The sequence below is a fragment of the Caloenas nicobarica genome, chromosome 2 (assembly GCF_036013445.1).
Source record: "Caloenas nicobarica isolate bCalNic1 chromosome 2, bCalNic1.hap1, whole genome shotgun sequence".
Taxonomy (NCBI): Eukaryota; Metazoa; Chordata; class Aves; order Columbiformes; family Columbidae; genus Caloenas; species Caloenas nicobarica.
In genome coordinates this window covers 156,343,087-156,370,350 of record NC_088246.1, presented here as the reverse complement: position 1 = coordinate 156,370,350, position 27,264 = coordinate 156,343,087, and the positions used below count along the sequence as shown (strand labels likewise).

Below are 27,264 nucleotides of genomic sequence, written 5' to 3'. Positions count from 1 at the left end.
GCATGGAACACCTGGATATTTTCATATCTTTGTCTAACAGGACACTCAGGTAAAGTCTCACTGGTGAGAAAATGTACACAGTTGGAAATTAGCAATTCTGCAGCAAAGGAGTAAGTTTTCACAAAGTCATCTTTGCTTTATGAAGACTGGGACTTCAGGGAGAGGTAGTCCTGATTTGTTGTTAAAGTTCTGCAAGCTGTTAATCAGCAAGTCCCGTTCCTAACTGTGCACTAATGATGGGCAGGAGACTCACTGCATGCAACGTCACATGGAGTTCCCTTTCAACAAAGGCATCCTAGAGAGGCAGCTGTTTTAAAACTAAATCCACTGTCCCTGGTGCAATGCTTCTGGACTATGATGCCATTAAAAAAAAAAAAAATTGGTTAACCCATTGTCAAAATCCTCTTTTAAGAAGCTGTGCATGAACATCCATAGAGCTAAGTGAGTTATGCAGGTTTCATGGCGACATTTAAAGCAGAACTGCTGGCTTTGTTTTTCTTACGGGATGTTGTGGTCATTCTACTGACAGATCACCCTCGCTACGATTGGGTATGGTGACAAGACCCCCAAAACATGGGAGGGACGACTGATTGCAGCTACGTTTTCTCTCATTGGAGTGTCTTTCTTTGCTCTTCCTGCAGTAAGTACCTTCCCCCTCCTCTGTTAGCCACAGCCTAACGCTCTGCGCTTGTAAAGAGAAGGTAGAACGGTCAACATTCTCAGTACACTCAAAATCCCTTTTTAAGTAGTAATTCAAACACTTGAGCTATTCTGCACAAATAAATCAAACTCTTTTCTTCCTGACTTTCCATAGAGGCTATTGGGAATAATGTCACCACAATGCTCCTTGAATATGTGGGCATTATCTGAGACAGTGCTAATTGGCACACATCAAAATTAATCCAGCAAGTGAATAGTCTAGGAAATCACAGGGCAGTTCCTGAACCTATATCCAGGCCTGGGTTAGTTTACTGGTGTTGACATAGCCACAAAAAATGTATTTTTAAAGGATTTAGGGGCCATTGTTTAACAATTAGGGTTGGGCTCATATTACCCAGCTTTAAACACTTGCAAGCTAGAGATCTACATTTGAGTGATCATCACAGACCAGTGGTCATTCTTTTTAGCCAGTGCAGCTCTACGGAACATTTCATCTCACCTGTTTCCCTTTCTTCCTAGAGGAGATCTTTGACACCATCATTGAAGTGCTGTTTCTTCCCACTGAAATGAAAGGGAATTTAGATAGCAGGTGTTTTACAGTACAGGTATTTTTGATCTAGTCAGGTTAATTTTACTCTGACTGCTTAACAAATTATCTCTAAATTGCTTTTGAAAATGTATTTATTCTCTTGTGTTATATGGGCCAAATATTTGCCTTGTCTGCAAAGTCCTCAGGTAAGAATTAGACAAGGTCTGAGTGAGATGAGCCAAATAGCAACAGAAACCATCCAACTCCAGAGTTTAGGATACATTTCCTTTAGACTGAGGCTTGTAAAGAATTTCACAGAGGATGGGAAGTCCCACACACCTAAATCCAGAGTATGGGTAGCATAGCTCTTTTATCATAGAAGCGCAGTTTCAGTCTACCCTGGGTGGAAAATAATGCACCACCTGGACACCTCCAGCTTGGAAAGGCAGTAGACACTGAAGAACCTGGTTGAGGACAATAAAAGGCTTTGGTGTGGCCTGTAGCCCTTAGCAGGATCATTAAAATCTCGTGTCTCATGAGCGGAGTGATGGGAAAGACATGCTGTACTGCCATATCCATCTCCACCTACAGACCTGTTTCTTCTCATCATTAATCCATTTTTTTTTCCTGCGTAAGAAATGTCTAACATCTTGCATCGCTCTATGTTTTCAGGGCATTTTGGGCTCAGGGCTGGCATTGAAGGTTCAGGAACAACATCGTCAAAAACATTTTGAGAAAAGAAGAAAGCCAGCAGCCGAACTCATCCAGGTTTGCAACCACTTATCCCGTCCTTGAAAAAGTGTTGCGTATGAAGACTGCTACGTCATGTTAACAAAGACCCTCACTTCCCTCCTGCCCAAATTCTCATTTCCTATTGCAGGACATGAGAAGCTATGTTTGTAAAGGAGTAAGTTTTTTCACATTGAGCTAGGTAATCCAGTGGTCCTTGCAGTTTTTGAGGAATCTTCCAATTCGCAGACCATCTTTTAGAAGAAAGGTGTCTTTAGAAGAAAGAGTCTCATCTGCTAGTTTCTGGAAACCAACAAGCGCCTGCTTTGGTGCCACAAAATCACAGAAAACAAGCTGTCGAACACATATTCTTTCCAAAATCCAGGTTTTGTCAGTTCCCTTGAGAGAGTGCTTTTATATGCAAAGTGATGTTGTTATTGATATGAAAACAGCAATAGAAGTAACACAATAGGTGTGACTGTTTCAATCAAGACAAACAACATAAACAGTATGTGTGGTCTGTAAAAACTGAAACACACCCTGAATCTCCTGTTATGTTACTGGACAGTCAGAGGATTCAATGGAAAGAGACTCCTTAGCTCACTCGGGCTTCAGTTATGGCCTTTGTTACAAATTCAGAAAATTAAGATTAAAATCTCTAGTCTAGAGGCTGACAAATTTGACAGGAGTTGCTCTTAGTAGGTGTGGAGCACACCCTGATGGCAATGAAGTAAATGGCATTGTTTCCACAGAGGGACAGAGAAAGTTTCCGAGATATCAGATGGAAGTGTTGGTTCTCAGGAGTGCTCAGGACCAAACCAGTCCTCAGGAGAAACAGGCTGAGGAGCATATGCTGATCTCTTTCAAAACGCTTCTTGGCAAACAGAAGGGGCTGCAGGGATGAGTGGTGAATTGAATTCACCTTTTAAATCGAAGCATCTACACTTAGTGGGTAGCTAATTTAGCTACAGTAATTTTTTAGGTATGTGCTTAGAGAATTTTGATTGGATCTCAGTGCTGAACTATAAATTTGCACAGTAAAATTTCCTTTGATGGCACATTAGATAGTAAACTAGCTTAAGCACTTCCAGAAATATTGGACAAGTCCAGCAGTGCTTGAAACTCTTATAGACATACCAGACAAGAGAATAAAACCAGTCTAACCAAATGTGATGTCTTGTTGATGTCAGTGGTTCTTTCTCATGTCCTGTCTCCTTTAATAGCCCTCCTAGATCATAATCCAGTGTCAATAATTTCACCATACATTGACACTTATTTGGTATGGCTCATTAGTGGCTAATTTCCAAATAGTCATGCAGGTGCATTGTTAAGCTCTTTGAAACAACCTGGCTGCTGTCAGCTTTACCTAACACTAATGATTTCTTCTCCCTTCTAATTCAGGCTGCCTGGAGATACTATGCTACTAACCCCAACAGGATTGATCTAGTTGCTACCTGGAGGTTTTATGAATCAATTGTGTCATTTCCATTTTTCAGGTAAGTGCATTATCCACTTCTCCATCATCATTTTATGTGAAATATAAGTCAGGACAGGATACATAGACTTCATATATATCAATGAGGCTTTTGTAGGTAGCAGAGAGTTGCCAGTTAACTTTCTGGATGAGAGTGAAAAACATGGGTTTTGGATTCTGGATCAATTTCTTCTCCTTTCCCCTTCTGTTATATATTAAGGGCACATGGATAACTCCATCAGGAGCTCTCATTTTGGCATTAAACAAAAGAGAAGGTTGCCTCACCGTCAGCTTCCCTTTGTAAGACTCTGGAGTTTATTGCCCTGGAAATATCAATTTCTCCATCTGTAATTTTGATCCTGATAAAGTTTTAGCCCTGGATTTCACAGACACCTGTACTCTCTCTCATACTCTCTATGACGCAGTTGTGAGTTTTAAGAGACAGGCTGTGCTTGAAGTTCTTATTCTTCTCTCTTTAACTCAACTGGCCTGAGAACAGTGTTATTGACAGGGGTGGCCATGGCATGTGAAGATAATTAATGCCTGTTAAATGCTTGTTTTTTGGCAACACCAATTGCTCTAGGGGATTATTCAGCGGAGCGCAGCCAAAGCACAGTTTAAACTGTCTCTCACTGAAACTATTAACTGAAGGTTCACAAGAAAACTTTTCTAGGGAGCTGAGGGTCATGGCTTTATTTTAATAACCACTTTCGAGTTCAGTGGAAAGCTTTCCATACATAAAGACATTCAGACTTCATGGGCACTCCTATCTTTATGGGTATGAGTCTGTCTGATCCTCATTTTTCTTGCCTGTCAAACAGGCACTTTCCTCACGTTGAGGTCCTAACTTTTTAAAATGTTGGCACTATGAAAGCCAAGACTTTCAGCTATAGACTATCAGTTTCCAATAACGTGCATTACTTATCCAAGTTTCTGCTTTAAACTTTTAGTCTGAAAAAAGTGCCCTTAAACTACTGCTCAGCTCAGTCTTCACATGTAAGTTGTGCACAATGAGCTAATACTGCAGCTCCAGCTGTCGCTCAAAACTGACGTGAATAAACATTTCAGGCTCCTGCCTTCACAAATTACAAATATTAACTTTTCCTCTTTTTTTTTTTTTTTTTTAATTCACAGCATATTTCTTTAGAATTGATTTCACATAGGCCAAAAAGGAAATCTCTAAGAAAAAACACAACAAACATTTAATTAAGGCTCAGTACCTTTCCTTTTCTTTATCCCTTCTCATTCTCTATCTATTTCCACATTATCCATCGTAGAGTCATTTCTAGAGGGATTTTTGACCTCAGGTTTTGTTCAGAGAATAATTCTCAGGCTTGCCTGGAGTCTAGAGTGATTACTGTGACTTCAAGCTTGTTCATTATATGTAGGTTCTTCTGTGATTCAAATGCAAACTGAAATTTAATAGGCGTTTTGCAAATAAAGACCTGGCAGAGAGGGCAAGGGAGTTCACTGCTCATCAAAGACTGGATTGCCAGTCTAAGCAGCAAGGGCTGTTTTCAGGAACCTATATCACTTTCTTTGCTTTATTTTGGTTGAAAATGTGGCTTTTATTCTGCTGTCAGTTACAGTCACAGAACAAAAGAGGTATAAATCATTAGCAAGAGATTAGCGATTCTGTTTTAGGAAATCTACTGAATTTATGTAATTTTTCTCTCCTTGTTTTCTTGTAATGCTTCCTCTCTTCTATAAAAGGAAAGAGCAATTGGATGGTACTGCCAGGTATGTAGCTGCCATTATTATAGCCTTGTTTTAAACCAGTTATTGGAGGATGCAGTTTAAATGGTTCTTTGTGGATTCATGAACTGTTATTCAAAACATGCTACTAACACCAGAGGTAGCCATCAAAACTGATTAACCAATCCATTTCCTAGTTTCTTGCTTTTTTCCGAATTTAACAACATAGCTGAAATGCTAATTGTACAAAGGCAGTGTTGCTTGCTGATTGTCTGTAAACAGCTTTATTGTTTGTAATTATTAATCATGGTCTAGATTTCTGATCCATGTCATAGAGCTAAGGTTTAGCATCCACACTGTTCTGGGGTGAATTCAAAGTTCTGTTTCATGTTATTGCTCAACGGTCCTGCACAGACTAATGTTGCAGGGTAAGGAATCAAGTTGATTCACCATGTGCAAAGATTTCATGGCGATAAATACTAAGATGGAAGGTTAAGGTGGATCAGCAGGATAGTCTGGCAGTACTAAAAAAGCTACATTGGTGTTGAGGCCTTGGTCCCACCCCTGCTGAAACAGATGGGAAAATACCCAGCTACTTGGAGGAATTTACAAGCAAAGGGAAGGAAAAAGCCATCAATCCTAATACTGGTCAGTCACTGAAGACTACAGCAGAGCGACCTTTGTTGGTCAGCCTGCAAGGTCTCAAATGGAAATTATATATTCATAACCCCCTTCAGCTAAGTTGAAGATTGAAGAGCACATAAAATAATACAACATCTTAGGTCAAAAATGTGAAATACTTAATGCTAAACTGCTATCAATGGATCACCCACAATGAAAGTCAATAGCAATTAAAGGATAAATAGTTCCACAGACTCACACTGAAGCTATTTTTATTTGCAACCCCATGTACAGCACAGAGAAAAAGGCCAAGAACAGTAGCAAAATTTGAAAACTGTTAGTCAGAGGACAGGCCTCGGTTCCAGTACCTGGTCACATTAAGAGTTCTGTTTTTCTTTTTGTTCTTCAAACATTTCATGCAACACATGGCAGCTTCGATAAAGGAAGATGAAAAAAAACCAAATTCACACTTGTTTTCCTATGAATTTGGGGTTCAAACCTCCTTTAACAGAAAAGAAAAGCCTATCCTGAGTTTTCTTACAGTACGGACAAGTAGTTGTAGTGTTGAATTATTGGGAAAAGATGATTTTCACCTCCTGCCACCATCATCATGAGCTAACCTGCTCCTCTTCAAAGACTGTCTGGATGAGAGTTAGCTATTTTGTGAACTCTCATGAACCTGAACTACTATATATCCATGACACTGCCTGAGCTAAGCAGTCATGAGCAAGCTCAGTTGCATTCATGTAGATGTCTAGAGATTTTAGCTATCTCCAGGGTTGGCAGACACTGAATTTTGGCCTTTATTATGTAGGAGGAAGCCTAGGAGATGAAATCCTTTTGAGTATGTAACTCCATACCTTGAGCCAAAATGTGTTCTGACTTAGATACAGCAGCAGATTAAAATGAGGCAAGTGAATGATTGCTGCAGTTTGCTGTTTGTCACAGCCCCCCGAGAGAAGCTCCTGCACCTGCAGTGTCAAAACAGTTTGTGGAGCAGCTTCTGACTTGCTTTATCTTTCAGACCAGTAGAAGAAATCATGTAATCTTGACGTGCTAGATTAAAAACTGAAAAGTATGACTCACAGCTCCAAATCTTTAAAACTATAGTCCCAGGGCCCCTCATTCTAGCTGGATATATCTTGCTTTTATGTTGTTACATATGTAAAACCCTCCAGCAAAATCATCAGTGAACCTGTATTGGAGTCTTCCTGTTAGCAAGAATGTGTTTATGGAAATAAGGATTCAATAAAAGGGTTTGGAAACCCTCCAGCTAAACAGACAAATGATGGTACTTGTGGGAGCATCCACTGACTTCAGTAGACATGGGACTGAGCCATAAAATCTGGTTGTTTTGACAATCCCACCTCCCTTCTCTCATAAAACTCTTTATTTACAGACCAGATAATTAAAAAAAAGAAAAAAAAATCCTCTTCCTCCTACAGCGATTTAGCACAGAAAGTATTATTCGTACTCCACTGCAGTCTGCATTTAAGGCTGTATTGAAATAAATGAGCAATAAGGGAATATGGTCCTAGTGGAGACAGCAGCCCATAAGTGCACTCAGTCTCTAGGTTCTTGCATCAGTTAAGTACTTAATGGGAAAGATGTAGTAATAAACTGCATTGTCTGAACAGTGGTTGAAAAAGGAGAGAGAATAATTGGTCCAAAGCTTTCCCAGAAGAGTCAGAAAATTTAACTGGTTAATAAACTAAAAATGAGGCCTGGCTGTCTGAAAATTCAAGGATGGATAGTGCTTTAAGCAGCAAAGTTTCTGTTCTGTGCTGCAAAAGCTGTTTAGGAACTCCACAGTAGCAGAGTCAAACTCTGTGACAGATTCTTCTGGGTTCCCTCCTTGGAAGCAGGAGATGTCATCTTTAGAAGGTCACAGCCAGATGCAGCTCCTCGTTCTTAGACCACTTGGGAAAAACACAAGGGAGACAACAGACTGGAAGAGGCTGTTTCAGGAGCTGGATCTCAAGGCAAGGATTCAGGGAAGGACTTGGGGTAGTAGAAAGCAAATAAAAGTGTGGCAGCAGCCCAAGGCTCATCATACTTTCATGGAAAGCTCCCTTTAAACTACAACTGTGAAGATATGAGGTATGATGAAGAGCACATTGGATCCCCTTGAGCTAAACAGTAAGCTGGGTCATGAAAGCAGTGAAGGAAAGTGGTACATATGATGCTGTTAAGATGTTAACAGCATTTTCCCTATATGCCCTGTATAGTCCTCAAAAGCAGGAGGAACTGGGACTGTGCTGTTCGTTACTCACTGGTGGGGAGTTGACTGACTTCATGCCAGAGATGCCACTGGCTTTTTCTTCCTTAATCTGTGCCTTAAACTGCTAGCATGTGAAATCTCAGATAGCAATTGCTTTTCTGTATGTATTGCAAAGGCTTTTCATTTGTTTAGCTCCCAAGAGGGAAGATCTATAAGAAAAATATTTTAATGCTTATTTCTACTGGAATGCAGCAAATCACTCAACAGTGCTTGACCTACATATCCCAGCCTTTAGGATGGGCCTTTGTTTGATGGACGTATTGTTTATTTTGGACCAACTTTTTATGTCTGTGTTTGAGGAAGGAATAGTGGAACTGATTTTTCAGCACTGTTGTTAGCAGGTGTTCCACTGATTTCAACCTATTGAAGAATTTTGAATCATTTGTATGTACAGTCACTTTAGTGAAGGATTTTGAACTTTCTTCCAGGGTCTTGCTCCTAATCAGCTCAGTCCAACAGTAGAACTAGACATCAGGAGAGCATGTTCATTCCTAGATCTATTATTATGTGATTGCAGAAAAGTCATTTATCCCTGTTTCCTTATCTCTACAAGATGAATAATATTTCCTTACCGTTGGAAAGTTGGTTCAATTTTTGTAACTGTAGAATCAGTACTAGTCCTTCCTATTGAATGAGTACGAAAGAATGCATATAACATGGTGGATTTTTGTATTGCAAGTAGTAAGAATATAATGAAAATAAAATCATATTTTGCAAGGTGGAAAATTTCACTGTCAGCATTTCTTCTTAATGCATCTGCCCAAAACAGGAAGAGGGAAAAAGCCACTCTGATCTGCACACTACATTAACTACAAATGAAAGGCTATTTCCATTCTTTTTTCATAGACCTTTTCATGAGTAATCATTAACGTCTCATCTTAATAACTTTTCTTCACTTTACAGTAATGTCATTTTTAGTAGGGAGTCATTCCTTGGATCAAGCCTCACAAGAAAACTTAGGTATATACATTCAAGTAACAATTGAGCCTTACTCTTTTCATATTTCTTGCATGCCATTCTCTGCCTGCACTTTCTGTTTTTACTACAGTAGTTCATCTAACCACTGTAAAAAGTAAGGAGAGATAAGACTGAAAAGTTATTTAAGCTTAAAAAAAGTTGCATGTCCTTTCAGATAGTTCATTGTTCTGCTGTTCAGAAAACATGGGATCTAATCCTGGCTCTGCCAATGATCTGCTTAGAAACGAATGTTTTTCTCTGTTTTCATAGAATGGGAATGATACCTACTCTGCAAATCATTTAGAAATTTACTGTAAGAAAAATACACCGCAAGACCTAAATGCCATTCCTTATGCAGTCCCAACCTTGCCAACACAAATTCATGGAAGTCACTTTGCATTTCAGTTCAGTGGAACAACATCTCTGCATATGTATTTGCAGGTTTTGGTTCAGCAAATGGAAAACAAGTGGATGCTTTTGATCACCTGAATAAAGTTAGTGACATGCTGAAATATCTTGCTGAACTGTGATCTAAGATGTAGAGCAAGAACTTTATCTTCCTGCAAAGAAACACAGAAATAATTTGTAGCATTTCAGGAATTTGAAAAACACGTCATCAGAAATATTAATATTTTGACTAAATTGTCAAGCATTTTCTTCTATCCCACACAAACATCTTGCTGTCATTCAACTTTAGCTCATTGTTCTCAATCCCACTTCATTCCACAAACATGAAGTCATCAACACACAACTCAGCTTTCCTAGCGTAAGCTCTCCAACTTCTGGAGAGCTGCTAGTGAAACACTCAATTTTTTCACTGGATGATTAGCCCATGCAAAATAGTCAAGAGACATGGATTTCTCAGTTTGGTTTGTTTTCTAGTGGGTGATACGTGGAGATACATTCACCGCAAAGTAAAGACTGGTTTGACATCCATATGGTTTCTACCTACGTTGCTGGCTTTATCCATTGGTGAAAGATATCCATCCTGTTTTCATAAATAATTGAACTTGGATTATTGTCCCGATGGATTTGTTTGACATTGCTTATTTTTACTCATTTCCAATCACTTTAGAAAGTGTGGATGAGAAGATGGGCTGAGCAAAGGCCATTAGGGTGCATAAGGGCTCTTTTTCTTAAAGTCATAAAAGCTGAGCCCAGTTTAGGACCTGTGTTCATATTTCTGGGCAAATAATCTGAATGGTAGGTGAGTTTGGATTTAGAGTCATGCCTACAATTAAATACAAATGAGGACATACAGCACCAAAGCATGTGGAAATTGGTTGGCCAAAGAGGGTGTTTCCTCTTCAGACATCAGAAACTTGCAAATTTAGACCTCAAGATTCAGGGTGCAAAGTGGCTTTTTAAATTAAGACATTAGTTGTCAAGAAGTTAGTCAATTATTTTGAGACTGAACGTTTTTGTTCGTTCCTCTCTATAGAAAAGAATGTCACCTGATTACCTCAAAAGGGAAAGTTGATTGGCCAAAGTTCAGAATTACCTTGGAAATGCAGAATGCACTTTGGTTTATATTAAGAAAACACATCAGCTCTCCAAGATCAGCTGAATGTATTCAGAGTAGGATTCACAGCTGTCCTCATAATATTAGTTTCATGCTAATTTCTACTGGGACTAGTTCAAAAGAGAGTACTTCTGGAAATCTCATTCAGAATATTTTCTTGCCCAAAGCTAAGATCATCCATATAAGTGCAGCTGATAATATAGTAAGATATTGGAGTAAACGACTGCCTTTGCTTCCAGTTGCTTGAGAACAACTGAATTTAATGATTAGCTAAACTGGAAAAATATGGAAAAAATACCTTATTATTTTTACTCCTTGTTAGGTGAAAGTGGTAAATGCATGGAAAAGGGCTGTGTTTGTTTCACTGTTAGCATTAATTCATTATTTTTCTTCTCATACATGTACCATTTGTTTATGAAACTCCAATACTAGGCAAAGCACAGAGACGAGAGTACCTGGGTTGCATGATGGGATGTAACTACATTATTTCCTTGCATGACTCTTTCTGGAAAAAGTATTTCTAGTTCAGTGGTTCCCACTCTTTATTCTGAGCAAAGGTAAAAAACATCTGCTGCAGAAGTCAGCCATCTCTCATATATTCAGCCACCATATTCATCTCTCAGATGTTCAAAAATAATTCCTACTGCTCTTGGGGAGAAAGAATCTGAGAGCTGAATTGTTCTTTAGCCAGGAAGCTTTCCAGCCAAACTGTCTGCACTGCTTCTGCCTTCCTTTTTTTATGGTGGTCTGTATCTACCACAGAATTAAGGTGTTCTCATGCTGGGACTCCACTTCAAAGACAAAGGTTTTAGGAAAATTTTTATTCCACCACAAGGGAGAGGATGCAATAGTATGCAAGGCAAGTAGTGACAATGTATCCAAGCTAGTCCAAGAAAATACTCAGCACTTTTATCAGCACGTTTGGGATGCATTTGAATCCTCCCAGTTTCTGGAATTGTGCTGGAAGTCAGGAATCACACTTTATTGAATGTGTGGAAGTCAAATGAAGTGGGACAGCTGTCCCGAGGGGAGGAAGAGCAACCGGCATAAGTAGGAGGAGTCTGAAAGACAAGCAGCAGTACATGAACCTGTGGGTGGGAACCACTGTCCTAACCACTCTCATGAAGGATATGTGATCTGCGCATGCTTCATGCTCGGAGACTGAGCCATGCGCATGCTGGTTTATGGAAGGAGATTGTGTCATGAGAACAAATGCTTCCTAAGTCTTTTTGAAAAGCACGATGAAAACAAAAACCCCAGCAGACCCAGATTTCATGGCTTGGAAATGAGAATAAAGTCCATTTTTTCTCTGATGACAGCTAGTCATTATCTGGAAATAAGCTTGGGTTTTGTTTTTTGTATACAACATACTGTTGTATTTTATCATGTGAAGCTAATGAATTATTTTCTGATGATTCTACTGCTCTGGCTGCCTGGATATGAACACAATTGTCTATATTTATTCCATAAACGTACTGTTATGAATCTGAATGTTACTTTAAGGGTTAATCATCAGGATTCAATTGATGTGGAAGGCTTCAGCTTAGGTAACTTTAACTTAGACTAGAGACCTGCTTTTTAAATGTTTTCTCATCGGGATCTTTCTGTAGTCAATAACAAGAGACAAGTTCCCCCAGCTTTAAACCCATCCTGGAGTGAAATGAAGCTGAACTTTACTCTGTAGGCTGCTAACTTCCCACTGACTATAGATAGGGGGTCTAAAGATTAACCTTAGACAAGACATTTAGCTTTTTGAACAACTTAAGACAGATGAGTTCTAGCTCCTGAACCTAAGATGCTCAAGCAACAGTCTTGGGACAATAGTTTATTCCTAAACTGATACTGACACTTTCCTGCAGGTCTGATCCCTACAGATCCTTGCAATGCACTTTATGCCTCTTTGTCTTTTGGTAAGGAAGGCAGTTATTACAAGAGTTTTGGGGGCCAAATTTTGAGAGAGCTGGATATGTGTTTTCAAGGACTAAGGAAGTTTCTGGAGAGAGAGAGAGAGAGGCTACATGTAATGACAATTATTTTCTAATATAGTATTAAACTGCTTTTTATAAACAAAAGGAATCTTCTGTCTCACCTATTTTTCTGCTTTGTCTTTCAGGTTCTCTGCCTTAAACAAATTCTTCTCTTGAGACCTTCTCTATAGTGTTACTAAACCAAATCTTGTGACATTTAATATGTTGCTAGAAGCCAATATGTAGTATGTGATTACTTCTTGCCTTTGAGGAAATCTCCTCATCATTGGAAACGGCCTGAGTTTCACTGCTAGATTTCATCTTTCTAGGAACTTCCTTCTTATCCTGGAAAGTCCTTCCAGAAGCTCTTGAATTAAATCGTTCAGCCTTGAAATCCTGAAAAATAGGTGGACTACAGTCTCTCTTTCATTTAGGATTCATTGATCATTGGTGACCTGCTAATCCTCCACCAGGAAAAGCTGATCTCTAGTTGTACATATGTTTTTTTCAGACCTAGGGAAATACATCTTCATTTTATTATCACTGAATAGATCTACTAACCCTAAAACTACTTCAGTTTCTTCCTTCTTATAGCTTATTTCACAGTCTCCTTCAGTCCACAAAGATCACCATCATACCAAGCATGCTTAATTGCTCTGTCTTTTTTTCTTCACATTGAAGATCTTACAAGCTCACTCTCTCTAACATCACTCAGCTAGATTTTTGGTGCATTTCTTTGCATTAAAAACTTTTTCAGTGATGTGCCAAGATTCCAGACTCCACCATCCTTCTCAAAATTAATTCCTTCTTCAAACTTTGGTTTTATTACTATTGAGACGTGAGAACTTCTTTTCCCTACTTTACTCCCCAAAAAACACACACAACTCATTCAGTTGACTTTTACTTCCTCGCCTTTATTTTTTATGTTATTTCAAAACTTGCTTACTAGCTGTTGTCTTCTCCTGTATATATTTTTACTGTATATGCTAGATAAGTGCTTGAAGAATCCAGATTTCACAGAAATACCATGAAGTTAAGACATCTGTCTTGTAAAGCACTACTGCTCTCAAACCTGGCCTCTTAAAGAATAGAAAAGGTATAGTGATGCAGAAAAGAGCTCACAGGATTCTCCCTGTCTTAGAACAAAACCCACTTGTTGGGATCCTGCACTCACTATTATTTCAACCTTTAGAGCAGCTTGGTGGATCAAGATTTCAACCCAAAAGCTAGTACTACGGAAAATATTTTTTAAACAAGTGCTTGAGACTGAGCATAGAATCACAAAATAATTTTGGTTGGAAAAGACCTTTAAGATACTTGAGCCCAACCATAAAGCTAACCCTCCCCTAAGTCATGTCCTTAAATACCTCATCTACACGTCTTTTGAATACCTCCAGGGGTGGTGACTCCACGACTTCCATGGGCAGTCTGTTCCAATGCCTGACAGCCCTTCTGGCAAGAAATTTTCCCTAATATCCAATCTAAACCTCCCCTGGTGCAACCTGAGGCCATTTCCTCTTGTCCTATCTCTTTTCACTTGGGAGAAGAGACCAACACCTTCCATGCTACAATCTCCCTTCAGGTAGTTGCAGACAGTGACAAGGTCTCCCCTCAGCCTCCTTTTCTCTAGGCTAAACAGCCCCAGTTCCCTCAGCTGCTCCTCATAGGACTTGTTTTCTAGATCCTTCACCAGCTTCATTGCCCTACACATTCTGTGGTGACTAATTTGCCACAGATATCAACAAGCAACATTTCATATTTTTCTACTGGGTTTTTTGCTCCATACATGTCTGCACTTTTTATATATCCTCTCCTGCCATGAATTTATCAAGAAACTACATTAGGGCATAATCTGAGTAAAATTAGTACCATTTATTTAGACTGTTTTAATTCTTCATTCAAATTCATGCTTTTCTCACCTGACATCATTGATTTCAGGCCTGGCAATACTTCTATTTCAGAACTAGCTATATGTCTCCATATTCACACAAGTCCTTCTTAGTTGCTACTTCCATACTTACACACACATGCACTTTATACATGCAATGACCAACCACGTGTTTGAATGTATTAGGCTGCAGAAATTGCATTCACAAGTATTGTCATGTTGTCAACAATAAAATTCAGAAGGCCTGAAAAAATATCCTACACAAAGATATAGTACTTCCATCTTCTGTGACATGGAAGCCCATATTTCATTACCTTCTATGTCAAAGATATATCAATCAGAAACAGATAGTAGATATGAGGGCCTCTGTAATTCATATAAAAAAAAAAAAAAGAAAAGAAAAAAAAAAGAAAAAATCTGCAATAGCTGTGATCTTCAATGCCTCAGGTCAGATAGGAACATTTTATGCTGCAAATTGCAACATTCCTACTAAAGTCAACACTCTTATGAAAGCTACAACATCATCACATGTGTGTTTATCCATCTCACCTTTATCATCTTAAGAGGAATGTCCTAAGAACTTCCATTGTGGTGGGATACTACCACAGACAGAGCTCTGAGACAGAAATAGATCCTTCTTTCAAAGAGGTGCACCAATGACACCAGACATCCTAGAACACAAGAATAATCCATCTGAAGAAGACTACTCCTTAAATAGAGAAAAAGTAGTTCCGTGAGTGAGACCCTTTACTTGAAAGGTCCGCACGCAAGTCTCCATCTTTGTCCACTATGTTCTTGCACAATGGAGTGTCCTCACGCTTGCCTCTCTTGCCAGCAAATTTATTTCAGCTGAGCACACTGAATAGATACCTCCACATACCTATGAAATCTCTGTCTTCTGGTCCCCAGTGATGTTCATCCTTCAATCCTGCTCCCATCTGTGGCTTTCAGGAATCTGATAACTTCGGTGAATTCTTCTCTTCCCCCACTTAACCTGCCTACCCCAGTGTCCCGCACAGAAGTGCTTCTTGACCATGTGTGCACAATTTACCTCTCCCCAGGCCTGCCCCACACTTCAATGGCCAGGAATGGGTCAAAAGGCAGGCGCTCTTCTCATGGCCTAGCCCCACATTTTTTAAACAAATGTGCAATCAATAATACTTAAGCGGCAAAGTGAACAAGCAAATTAAATATTTATGCCATCAGTCACCTATGAAGTGTTCAGAGCATATTTAATCTGATACACTCATTAGCAAAATCCTTTTGTGCTGCACTTTTCAGTGGTATAAGTAATTGCCTTTAAGATCGTTATAGTCATCAAGCTGTCAGAAGGGTTACTGATGCTGGTGAGATGGCAGGTAGATGCAATTCTAGCTGGATGTTCTCACTGAAGGAAAAATGTCTTTGGTCAATAAATCTAGAAGAGGACAGTGCAAGGAATCATCAGAAGTATAAAATCTGTCATTTTATTAAAATTTGTATACGTCACCTCAATTTCTAGAATAGTCGGAGATGACTGAAAGTGAATGGTGGAGAGAACTGGATACTTTGCCCTACCATGTACCTGCTAATCGCTTGGAAATGCCTTTATAGTGTTTTCCTGATAATTTATTTGATTCACAGCACATCTGACTTTCTTTTGCTCCTGGCTATGCACATGAGTTACTCATTTAATAGTCTGCCAAAGTTAAAGAAAGCACTGAACAGGGAAGGCCAAGCACCCTTGTCATTAGACAGTATAGCTGCCTAAGGAGTGGTGTTTCTCTTCTTAATAATAAATCTAATGCTTCAGACATGCTACTGGAGCTGAAGCACTGTGATACGTTATGTAGAGAGGATAGCAAGACCCTCTGGTAACATTTTCAACATAGATACAAAAAAATGTGCATAAAAAGCAGTTAATTATCTGTGGAGATTAGCTGTTGCTTATAACGACATTGATGTATTATGGTAGCCCCAGCAGTGTCCTTGTGTACAAAACATTTCTTTAGCCCATTATATACTTAAAGCATCATGAAAACAAGTGAAAATTGTACAAAGGAGGAAAATGATTACTTTTGCTTATTTTGTAGCCAAAAGCTGGGTCTCTTGGATCGGGTTCGTGGTACCAATACTAAAGGAAAGCTATTTACCCCTCTGAATGTAGATGCCATTGAAGAAAGTCCTTCAAAAGAGCCTAAGAATGTTGTCTTGAATAATAAGGAGCGTTTTCGCACTGCATTCCGAATGAAAGCGTACGCTTTTTGGCAAAGCTCAGAAGGTAGCCCATCTGTGTTGATTTATTTCTATCCATCCCCTATTTTCCCCATTTGCCTTTGTTCCTCTGCATCTTCTGTTGAAGGTTTGTGAATTTTCTAGGCCACGCGTGGCCCATCCCCCATTTTACATGGCACATTTGTGGAAGCTTCAGGAAACAAATGCTGGAGTCCAGACAACACAATGCTTGAAATAAGACACTGGCCCTCCAAAACCCAGCAATTGATGTGGGATATAACCAGTGATGGAATCAATCTGTTTGAACCGGAACAAGAGAGCACACTGGAAAGTGAATCTATAATATATCCCCATCAAAAACACATGCTATGCTAAGGTAGCTCTCTGCTAGACTGCATCCAGTCCTGCACTAGCCTGTGTCCAGGTACCATAAATATCTCCTCATTGCAATCTCTTAAAACCTTGATTTATTAAGTCAACAGCTGCTTCCTTCCCAATCCCCCTAAGCTTGCTGCCCCTCAGCAGATGTCCATTGGGTGTCCACGCAACATAAGAGGGTGTTTTTCCTCTCAGCTTCCCTAGCCATAAAATTTCCTCTTATTGTCTATAGTGTCTAAAGGGTTTCTAAAGAACAATTTCTCCAGCTGGCATCAGTGCATGCCGGGCAGATTACCATGGGTGTAGTTTGAGTGTCCACACCAGGAACTTGATTATCCTTTTCCACAAAGACACGTGAGATCCAAGTAATGCAAGTGGGAGGACAACTTGGCCTGTGTCTTCTGCACCTGTTTTAGCCTTTCATAAAATAATTTTGGTGAAGATTTATAATTGTAAAAGCTCCTAAAAGTGGGAAATTCTAAATCCATTGGAAAGGAAGAAAAGTTTCCAAGTTTCAGAAACGCTGGAATCTGAGAGGAGATCCCTCAAATAATGTATCTGACAGCTGTCCCTGCAGAATTATAAAATCCTTTTCATGACCTGACCAGAGAAAGAGGAACCTGCAAGAGAGGTTCCTTTACTAAATTACACTTACTTTATACAGTGCCTTAGTCAGCCAGACTTCCCTCGAAATATTCTGTGGTCAGATGTTCATACAGGCTTTTTTCGACCTGATTTGTAGATGCAGGAACAGGAGAACCCATAGCAGAAGAAAGAGGCGACAGTAGCGACTTCCTTATGGAAGATATGATCCCCACATTCAAGACAGCCATCCGAGCTGTCAGGTAAATGTCTCTGATGCTCCTCAATGCTTTCCTTTGACTCTGAATGCTTATGCTTCAGGAAATCACATTACTGTCTTGCTACATGTTGATTCATTGTTACTGCTATTGCTTTTTTAAAGTGTAATAGATTAGATAATTCTAGATATACTGAAAAGCATGAGACAGACTGTGTTTAAAGTACTCTTTGAAAATATGCAGCAAGGAAAATTTTTTTCAGTAACATTAACCATGTAACTTTTGCAAGATACTCCATAAATATGTTTGTTATAAAATAAGATCGTATACAGTTTCTCATTAAAATATGCTATATAGTATCTTGCTCAATTTAGTGACTATAGTATTTATGTAAAACTGGAATTTTCACTTAATAACAAACTCCGATCTGACTCAACTCTTTTTTATTCAGAATTCTATGAGTGTGCAATATACTTTTCAGCTGTCATATTTTAATAGATGCTGAGTCTCCATTTCAGCAGTCTTCAGCTTGTGACATGTGTCATCTCTATTTTCATATGACAAGAGATATTCCCTAGAGTTAGAAAACTCCTAGTAAGGCCCGATAATGTGTTTAGCACATCAAGCGCGTAGAATTCATTCACTGACGTTGTTACTCTTCCACTCAGTATTTTTTACTCTCTTCTCCAGAAAATGTCCCCATAGGAAAACACTCCGCTTTCATTGAAATTGCTTTTTATTCCAGAAGTTGCTAAATTCTGGGCCAGGATATTACTACTTTCCAGGTGAAAAACTGCAAGTCTAGAGTGCCCTAAAATTATCTTCTAAAAAAGCAGACGATGGTTATAAGTGTATAAGTATATACTTACATGTATAGAACCATATTATATATTCTTGATTGCAGGAGAACCAGTCAGCAAAAATTCCAAGTTTTCTCAAGCCTGCTGAAAGCCATATTCCACAGGCTTTGCTCATGTTACCCATGGCTGCTTCCCTACCACTGGAAGTTTGTCCTCCACAGTTTTCCTTTTGTTTCCCTGATACCTGCTTGCTTTCAAACACAGATTAAACATCTGTGCTGTTTTCCAGCCCCACCTCCATGAGACATGCTATTGTTACTTTTGTAAAAATTCCTTTCCCACATTGTGTCCAAATCTAATTAATTCATGCAATTTCCCTTTAAACTCAATCAGGCTTTTTTTTTTTCTTCCTCTCGTACAGTTTACGCAAAACCTGAATGCTATTGGGTAGTAATTCTTTCAGACAAAACCACTTAATGGGTTTTCAGGGTCACGATCAAGGAGATTTTAAATTGAAATTGCTAACAGCATAATTCATATTTTTCCTTTATGCTTTTTTAAAGTCTAGTTTCTGTGTTATCATATATCACTTGGCTATAATAGGCATAGGTATAATTTTGAAATCTTGGAAGATTTATAAGCAACAGAATTAAAGAGTCAAAAACCCATAAAAAGTCGTAATAGAGTTACCATTACTAAATGAATGCTTATACAGATTTTTAAAACATTTTAAAAAAACACCAACCTTGAACAAAAACCAGATCAGAATCTTAACAGATGTCAGCAATTCCCAAAGTCAGACCAATAAGAACATGGCGACTCTACTGAGAAAGCAAACCCTCAGATCCCAAGCCTAAGACAGATTAAAGAAATAAAATACTTTTCATTCTTTACATGTTTCTTGTCTATTTGTTTAATCTACTAAGAGATAACAGTGTAAACTAATGTATAAACAGAAAAAAAAAAAGAATTCTAAACAGGTTTCAAGTGCTCTGGCCAGCACTTGTCCTTGTTCTAAGAATTCTGTTATTAATTACTAGGACATTTTATAATAATAGTAATCATAATGGCAATTTTATTATTATTATTATTATTGCTATTGTTATTATTACAAAAACAACTATCAAGTTATTCTGCTGTTTTTTCAAGGAAATTCAGTCAGTTCTAACACTTTTTCTTTTCTCTACAACTTGAACTGCTTCTGGCTTCTTAACTTCCACATTACTATCTAATTAACATTTCCTATCCAAAAGTTTCCCAGGTGCAAAATCAAAACCAAGCTGAAAATGATTCAGCATTATATATGCTATAAATTATCTTTATAACAGGCTGAAGCAGAAAAAAGAAGCTTCACCTTCACAGTTTCAAAATCTCCTGTGACTTGTTCAAAATCAAATTCCACATATAATCTTGTAGCTTTGAACCATTTCTAGTTATCATGATAGCACTGAAAAAGACATTTTGTGTGCATAATTCATCCTAGCCTATTATATGGAAATTATATACCCTACTAAATACAGATGTGGTATGATATTAGAGATTCTCTGATTATGTTTTATTGCCTTGTTTTGAAATAACATGCTCGATTTCCAAACCTCCAGAGTATTTATCAATTATTCAATAAAACTGCAAGTTATCATTATGGAATTTATAGAAGAAGTTAGTAATTTTTCTGTTTATTATGCAGAATACTACAGTTTCGTCTCTATAAAAAAAAATTCAAGGAGACTTTGAGGCCTTATGATGTAAAGGATGTGATAGAGCAATACTCAGCAGGGCATCTTGATATGCTTTCCAGAATAAAATATCTTCAGGCAAGGTAAGAATCCTTTGGTAAATGTGGAAAATGTATAGCTGGCAAAATAAAAGCATAATTGACATGTTATATTTGCTTACAAGACCATCCAGAAGCTGTGTCTTTGCATTGTGTAGCTGGTCAAGAAGAAAGCCTTTTCCCCAAAGAATAAAGGCTAGTGAGCAGCTAGCAGCAGAAGAGACCACTGGCTCATATTCAGAACATGTAAATTGGAGTAAAAAGTTCTGTGGATTTTCTTGACCATTGCCTTATTCGATGAGAGCTGTTTCTTTCTTTCTCCCTTTTTTGCGGATGATAAATAAAAGAAATAGTTGCTCAACACAGAGCATTTATTTGGGCTAGATTCTCTGCTGACCTATGCCTGGTGAAACACGTCATCGAAGAGCAAAAACACATCAGCAAAGAACCTTTTACATCCTCTTCGTTCAGCTGTAAGTTGACCTATATGAAAAAAAGTTGGAATTTCAGACCTTTTTGACTGTGTTCAGGTGGAATCTGTCCCCACAGTTGTTTCCTCACAGGAGTGGTTCATCCCGTTATGCTTTTGAGGCACACCTACAAAAATTTGTGCTGCTTGCATCTTGAGTCATGGGTGCAGGTCACAGCTTGAGCTAGTAACCTTGCCTGGGGTTGAGTGCACGTGTTTATATGCATGTAAGTGTATTATACTAGTCCAGTTTCAGCACTGTTCACATTTCGTGAGCCCCTCTGGTCACTCTGAACAGCAAAATGACACATAGAGATACCCTTGATTTCTCTCAAGAATGGGCTGAGCAAGTGCAACTCTTGCTGCACATTTGGACCTTATCTAGACTTGCCTTGACTTCTTCAGGCTTCTCTGGTTCTTCTGGTGAACTTCATGATTTCTTATTTCAAAGTTCTTTTCCACGTACTGGGCTATCACATTTTCATGTATATAACATGTCTGGTTCCTACCTCGCTATTATTTCTCTAGAAAAGCTGCTGTCTTTAATTATATATCATAAACCACCACTGTTACTCTATAAAATGAGCTCTGCATTACATGAGCTTAAGTTTCAATGCATAATAACTTTTTGAACTCACAAAGTTGAGGAGGGCTCATGGTGTTAGAAATCTGCATCTATGGTGGTGTCTACACACGCCTTATACTGGACATCCTTCCTTTACCTCAGACTGAAGTGCTGGGTGATATTGAACAGAGCACCTCTCAGATACACACTGGGCTCCTAGCAGTAAAGGTGCCCGATGTGATTAGGCCCATCTCAGACAGTGGTTATGGCAGAACTTTGTGGGAAGGAGACACATCCCAGGTGAGTCAGGGCAAGAATCACAGCACAGATTCAGCCCTGCCGTGTTCAGCTCAGCGATGCTCTGTCCCAGTATAAAGAATCACCAGTAGCAGAAAAATCGTAAAATGTCAACAACCATTTTGGCCATATACAAGGGAGAACTTTTTAGAGGTCTTCAGAGAAAAAGCATAATTCTGGCAAACCATGTGAGATTCCTGTTGTAGTTAACAGAGAGCTAGTCGACATAGTTAATGGCTTTTATGGCACAATTCATCTCTGCTTAAAACAAATGCCTTCATTTAATCAGCTGAATCTCCCTTAATCTCCCCCAAATTTTCTTCACTGTGTGACTAGGTCTCCACTGATTGTAGTCAGACAAAACCAGGCAGATGAGACCTACTCATTGTGACTATGAATAGCAAGATGCCATAGGAGTTTGATGAGACACTGATTGATGGCCCAACAATGGTTGGGTGCCCAGCAAATATCTAGCTAGCTTTATGAGGTTTGCCTTGAGCTTTTTTAAGTTCCACTTTCAAAACTCTGTGGGGCACCATGAAGCCATGCAATGCACCTGCATGGATTGTCTCATAATACAAATAATTGCTCTGTGAACAAAAGCTGCCTGATATCTGGTCAGTTTGATGTGTGGGCTGAATGAACAGAGGCTTGCTTGCACCTGGACAGTCGGATATGCCAAATGAAAGAATATATTGACATAGTAAAAGAGTGCAATTAAATATGTTGGAGCCTTCCAAACAATTCTTTTGGTTTTGTTCCAAATAAAATGTCAAGTAGGATTCCTTATAAAACTTCATTTATAGTTCGATACTCAAACCAGATGAATAATTAGTAAAGATTTTTAAATTACTGATATTTAGGCACAAGAAATGCTAAAAAGTCATTGGTTTATTAAGAGTATCAGGAATTGCCACCTTTTGCCAAATTCAGATTTTCGATGTCCAGCACAAAACCTGATGGGTTTCTGTGACATTTTTAGGAGCAGCTGTTATTGGAGCTTTTTTGACAATCACATTAATTAGTTCCATTGAAGGAAATGAAGTCATGTGTTTCAAATGTCGGAGTTTGGAAACAGCTACATAATTACTTAATTACCATGAAATTACCAGGTAATTACAGTTCAATATATTGATTGTGGACCCAGAACAGAACAAACATGTCATGACCTTCCATATATTATGAAACCAAAACATGCTTCCTTTTTGAATCTTTGCTGTAGTTTGCTGCAGAGTTGCATAGTATTTTCTATCATGTTTTAGCATTTAGAGATGGATTTATGCAGTTGCACTTTTCTTTTTTTTCAGAGTAGATATGATTTTTACACCTGGACCTCCATCTACTCCCAAGCATAAGAAATCCCAAAAGGGAGGAGCTTTTTCTTACCCTTCACAGCAGTCTCCCAGGTGAATTTTTTATTCTTAGTATTTTTCACACATCAAAAACAGAAATAAAAAGTTCATTCATACCAATAAGCATGCTCTTCATCCAGCCAGTGCACTGTTATAGTGATGATACTGAGACGATACTTTGCTATGACACATATATGTGTAAATGTTGAGCCAGAAAGACACTGGGTTCCCTAAGAACAGTGTATGATGGAAATCCAAGCTTAATGGCTTCTAATCATCTAGCTCAGCTTCTCCATGGTTTTGAAATGTGGGTTTATGTGGAATACATACATTTGGTTGCCAATGTGCTGAATTTCTAACATTCAACTAGTAAACCCAGCTAAAAACTCAATAAAAATCACCCATAATTTGGAGGTAAACCAGTTATTTTCCTGAAGTTAAGAAAGTTTAATTTTAACACCCCCCTCCCCCCAAATAGCAAGCACAGAATTTTAATTTTAATAATGTTGCTTTTAAATCAATGATTGGTGAGAATTATTGAAAGTAAATTGCAATACCAGGTTTCTGGGTGTGAAACTTACAGCATGTTATTGTATTGCCGCATTCCTGATAGCAAGAATTCAATAATAGATTACGTTTCTTCTGGTATTTACAACTATGAATCTCAATAAATACCACACAAGACCATCAACAATCTGTCCCAAAAGCTGTTATGGTTGCTCAGAAGAAAAATAATCTTATAGAAATTAAATTACCTTAGCTCTATGTGGTTTATCCACCCAGTGAAAAGTCTAAAAGCATGTAAATGTGGAGACAGAGACCTATATATATGGAAGAGGCAATGCTCATTTGGGAAACAAAGCAGATTGCAAAACCTGAATGATCCCTTATTATCAGTAACCCCATGTAAAAAATCTGACATATTTCATAACTTCTGCTTTACTAAGAGACATTCACAGCTATATCTTTAATTTTGGTAGAAAGAGAAGAACAGGACCTGTTAAAACAAATGTTTTAGGGTATATTTGTTCTAAGTCATGTTAAAGAACAAGTGTTTAGAAATTGTTTTTCTAGACTTTGACATAGGTTATGGAAAAGCATAGAAAAGCATAGTTGTATAAATGTAATTTTACGACTGTATAAATAGTCCTAAATGTACATTTGGCCCTTTGAAGGCAACCGTGAGGCTGATGTGGCCCCCGGTGAAAATTGGTTTGACACCCCTGCACTATCTAGACTATCTCAACATTTTTCACAAACCTGAAATTATTCCACCAAGTCTGAGATTAGTTTCACTTTCATCCTGAAATTTTTGTGCATTTTTGTTCCTTCACCTTTATCTTAGGTTTTTAACCAAAATAATTTTAAATTAAAAATCAGAAATATATTTTTTAGAAATGCATTGGAATCACATTGAATAGATTTTTGTTCCACTTTGTATGATAAATAACTAAATTCAGCTTTTCCTTAAATCTTACTCCGAGGACCTATATGAAGATACCACCAAGATGGTACTTCTGTTTTCTGTTATAAATTACTTACTGTGATACAAAGAAAAAATGAACACTAATAAAGTTATTAATTCTTTATAGAAATGATCCATATGTAGCCAAAGCATCTACAGCAGACACTGAAGACCAAAGTATGATGGGCAAATTCGTTAAAGTTGAACGGCAGGTATGTAATTTCATGGCAATGATGGAGGCTGAGGCGTTTGTACAGAAATTATGAAGCTGACATAAATTCTGTATGAATATTTGTCTGACCCAAGCAGATTTGTACTGTTGGTGAGCCAGACTAACACAGAGTTTGTACTAATGATCACAAAACTATGCTGTAAGTTTTTCATGAAAGAATTTAATTAATTGGAAAGTGTGCATTTTGAAACCTGTTGAATGAAAATCGTTATATATGGCAACAAGACCCAAACAACGATATTTAGTTGGGACTATTTTACTCCCTTAAATTCCATACTCATCACATCTGGTGTTTTGCTGTGAGCACCACCTTCTTTTGCAGATCCTGGCACTCAAAGGTGTTGCCTCCACAGGTATTTGGTGTCCTCTTTGTGCATCCAAACCTGTTGCTTAGCAAGTCAAGACACTCTCATTTTTAAATACGTAACTAAGTAACGTGGAGGCTTGTGGCATTGATTCACAGCAATTCCTTTCATGGAATGTAAATGTTCAGGCACAAAGTAGAATCAAAAGAGAAAGGGAATTAGTCCTGATATTTAACCCTGTAGGACTATTAAAGAGTTAGACAATAGGTCTGTATGCAAAGATAATTCCATCCGTTGTATTTTGGTGATAACAATTTGTCATATGGTATCAAGACTTTGGTCATAACATTGTAGACTGCTGTTGGGTGCTGGACTGCCAAATATCCAGCAATGCTTAGAATTTTTTTGGCACAGTTCATAGGGACTGGTCTTCTTAATCCAAGGCAATTAGAGGATAAATTGACATCTACTGCAGTCCAGGTTCCACTGGAAAGTCATGTTTATCCTATAATTACCTTCACGACCAGTAAAGATGACAGCACACCATTGCTGGGGGTAGTGCACCTATGGAAGCACTGACTCTTGTGTTGAACAACTGACTTGAAACAATCTCACAACATTGGTATTTTTCAGGTTAATGACATGGGGAAGAAACTGGATTTTCTTGTTGATATGCATATGCATCATATGGAACAGCTGCAAATACAAGTCACTGAGATAAGTCCATTGAAAGAAACTGCTTCTCCTGCAAAGGAGAAGAGAGAAGAAAACAAATATTCTGAATTAAAAACAATAATATATAAATACACTGGGCAGTGCCATGAAACTCCTTACAATTTCCAGCAAGTTCCAGTCAACAAAGTCAGTCCTTACGGTTTCTCAGCACATGGTCATATGACTCATTCACAACCTTTATCAATAGGTGGGCAAAACTCTGGCAAAGTGCAAGCCACACCTTCCTCAACTTCATATGCAGAAAGGCCAACAGTTTTGCCTATATTCACTTTAATGGACTCCCAGATAAGCTACCACTCTCAAGGAGACCTACGAAGCCCTTACTCAGATAAGGTGTCTCCAAGGCAGAGAAGGAGCTTAACAAGAGACAGCGATACTCCATTATCCCTTCTCTCCGTCAACCATGAGGAACTTGAGCGCTCCCCAAGTGGCTTCAGTATCTCCCAAGACAGAGACGACTTCCCATTTGGCCCCAACGGGGGATCGGCATGGATGAGAGAGAAACGCTACCTAGCAGAGGGGGAAACGGACACAGACACCGACCCTTTTACACCAAGTGGCTCCATGCCTTTGTCTTCTACAGGAGATGGGATTTCAGATTCAATATGGACCCCTTCAAATAAGCCAGTTTAAAAGTGTGTGTGGGGGCAGTCACTGGTTGACTTCTCCATGTAATGTAAGCATACTTTGTATATCTCACTTACTCTACACCCAAAGCTTACTAGTTCAAAACACCAATTGCTGCATAAGATGCATGTGATATTAGTGCTAGTCATTCTGCACCATTTCATACAATTTACTAATGCAGTTTTTTTCATGCTACCAAAACTAAGGAGCTTAGTTTTGAGCATGGTTTGCATGACTTTACCCTATATAAATGGTACAGCTGATTTCTTCTATGATACATATCTATCTGATACTCTTCAATACAACAATGGTGAATTGGTAACAGGTGGGATATGGTGGTCCTTGCTACATTTTGTAAACGGAGCAGCAAAGTAAAAATATTTTCAGGAGCAATATCCCTTTGTGGAAGCATAATGTCTGAATCCATTTTCCAATATAAGTAAATCAGTCTCTAACCAACCTAGCCAAGAACACCTAATCTTCAAAGCAGGGAAAAATCTGAGTCAAAGTAAATAACCTTACTGTAATGGTTTTGTGAACTAAATGTTTCTTATGTGATCTATTACACAACTAGCCATGAAATACAATGTCAAAATGAAATTAGGGGTAGAATTTAAAATCATCAAAGCCACCTCCTGGGACTAGTCATGGGTATTTATTTATTGTAAAATATAAATATGAATCTCTCAAACCAGTTTGAAAATCTCCATTAGTGTTTACAAAATTGCTCAAAGCATGACTTCAATGCTATTTCACAGAAAATCTTTTGCTCAGCCAATTTGTTATTTATGGGGCCAAATTTTCTTTCTGTTCCAAAAATGAAGTTGTTCAGTGCAGGGAACTCCAGGTTTCTATGCTCCACTCTTTTATTGATTTATGTTCTGCTAAGTAAACTGCATAATGTAACTTTGCCTCAGTCTCCCAGTTT

The 27,264-nt window shown here is 38.4% G+C and overlaps 1 protein-coding gene across 1 annotated transcript in view; it reads left to right on the top strand.

Moving 5' to 3' along the window:
* The window catches only part of KCNQ3 (potassium voltage-gated channel subfamily Q member 3), a 205,812-nt gene extending 179,470 nt beyond the window's left edge, over positions 1 to 26,342 (top strand). Inside the window, exons 6-15 of the mRNA XM_065628872.1 lie at positions 530 to 640; positions 1,862 to 1,957; positions 3,320 to 3,414; positions 5,106 to 5,132; positions 16,396 to 16,583; positions 17,658 to 17,760; positions 20,203 to 20,334; positions 22,928 to 23,026; positions 24,565 to 24,649; positions 25,608 to 26,342. Of these exons, the coding sequence (XP_065484944.1) occupies positions 530 to 640; positions 1,862 to 1,957; positions 3,320 to 3,414; positions 5,106 to 5,132; positions 16,396 to 16,583; positions 17,658 to 17,760; positions 20,203 to 20,334; positions 22,928 to 23,026; positions 24,565 to 24,649; positions 25,608 to 26,342 (1,671 nt within the window). The remainder of the gene's footprint in view (positions 1 to 529; positions 641 to 1,861; positions 1,958 to 3,319; positions 3,415 to 5,105; positions 5,133 to 16,395; positions 16,584 to 17,657; positions 17,761 to 20,202; positions 20,335 to 22,927; positions 23,027 to 24,564; positions 24,650 to 25,607) is intronic.
* Positions 26,343 to 27,264: the final 922 nt, after the last annotated feature.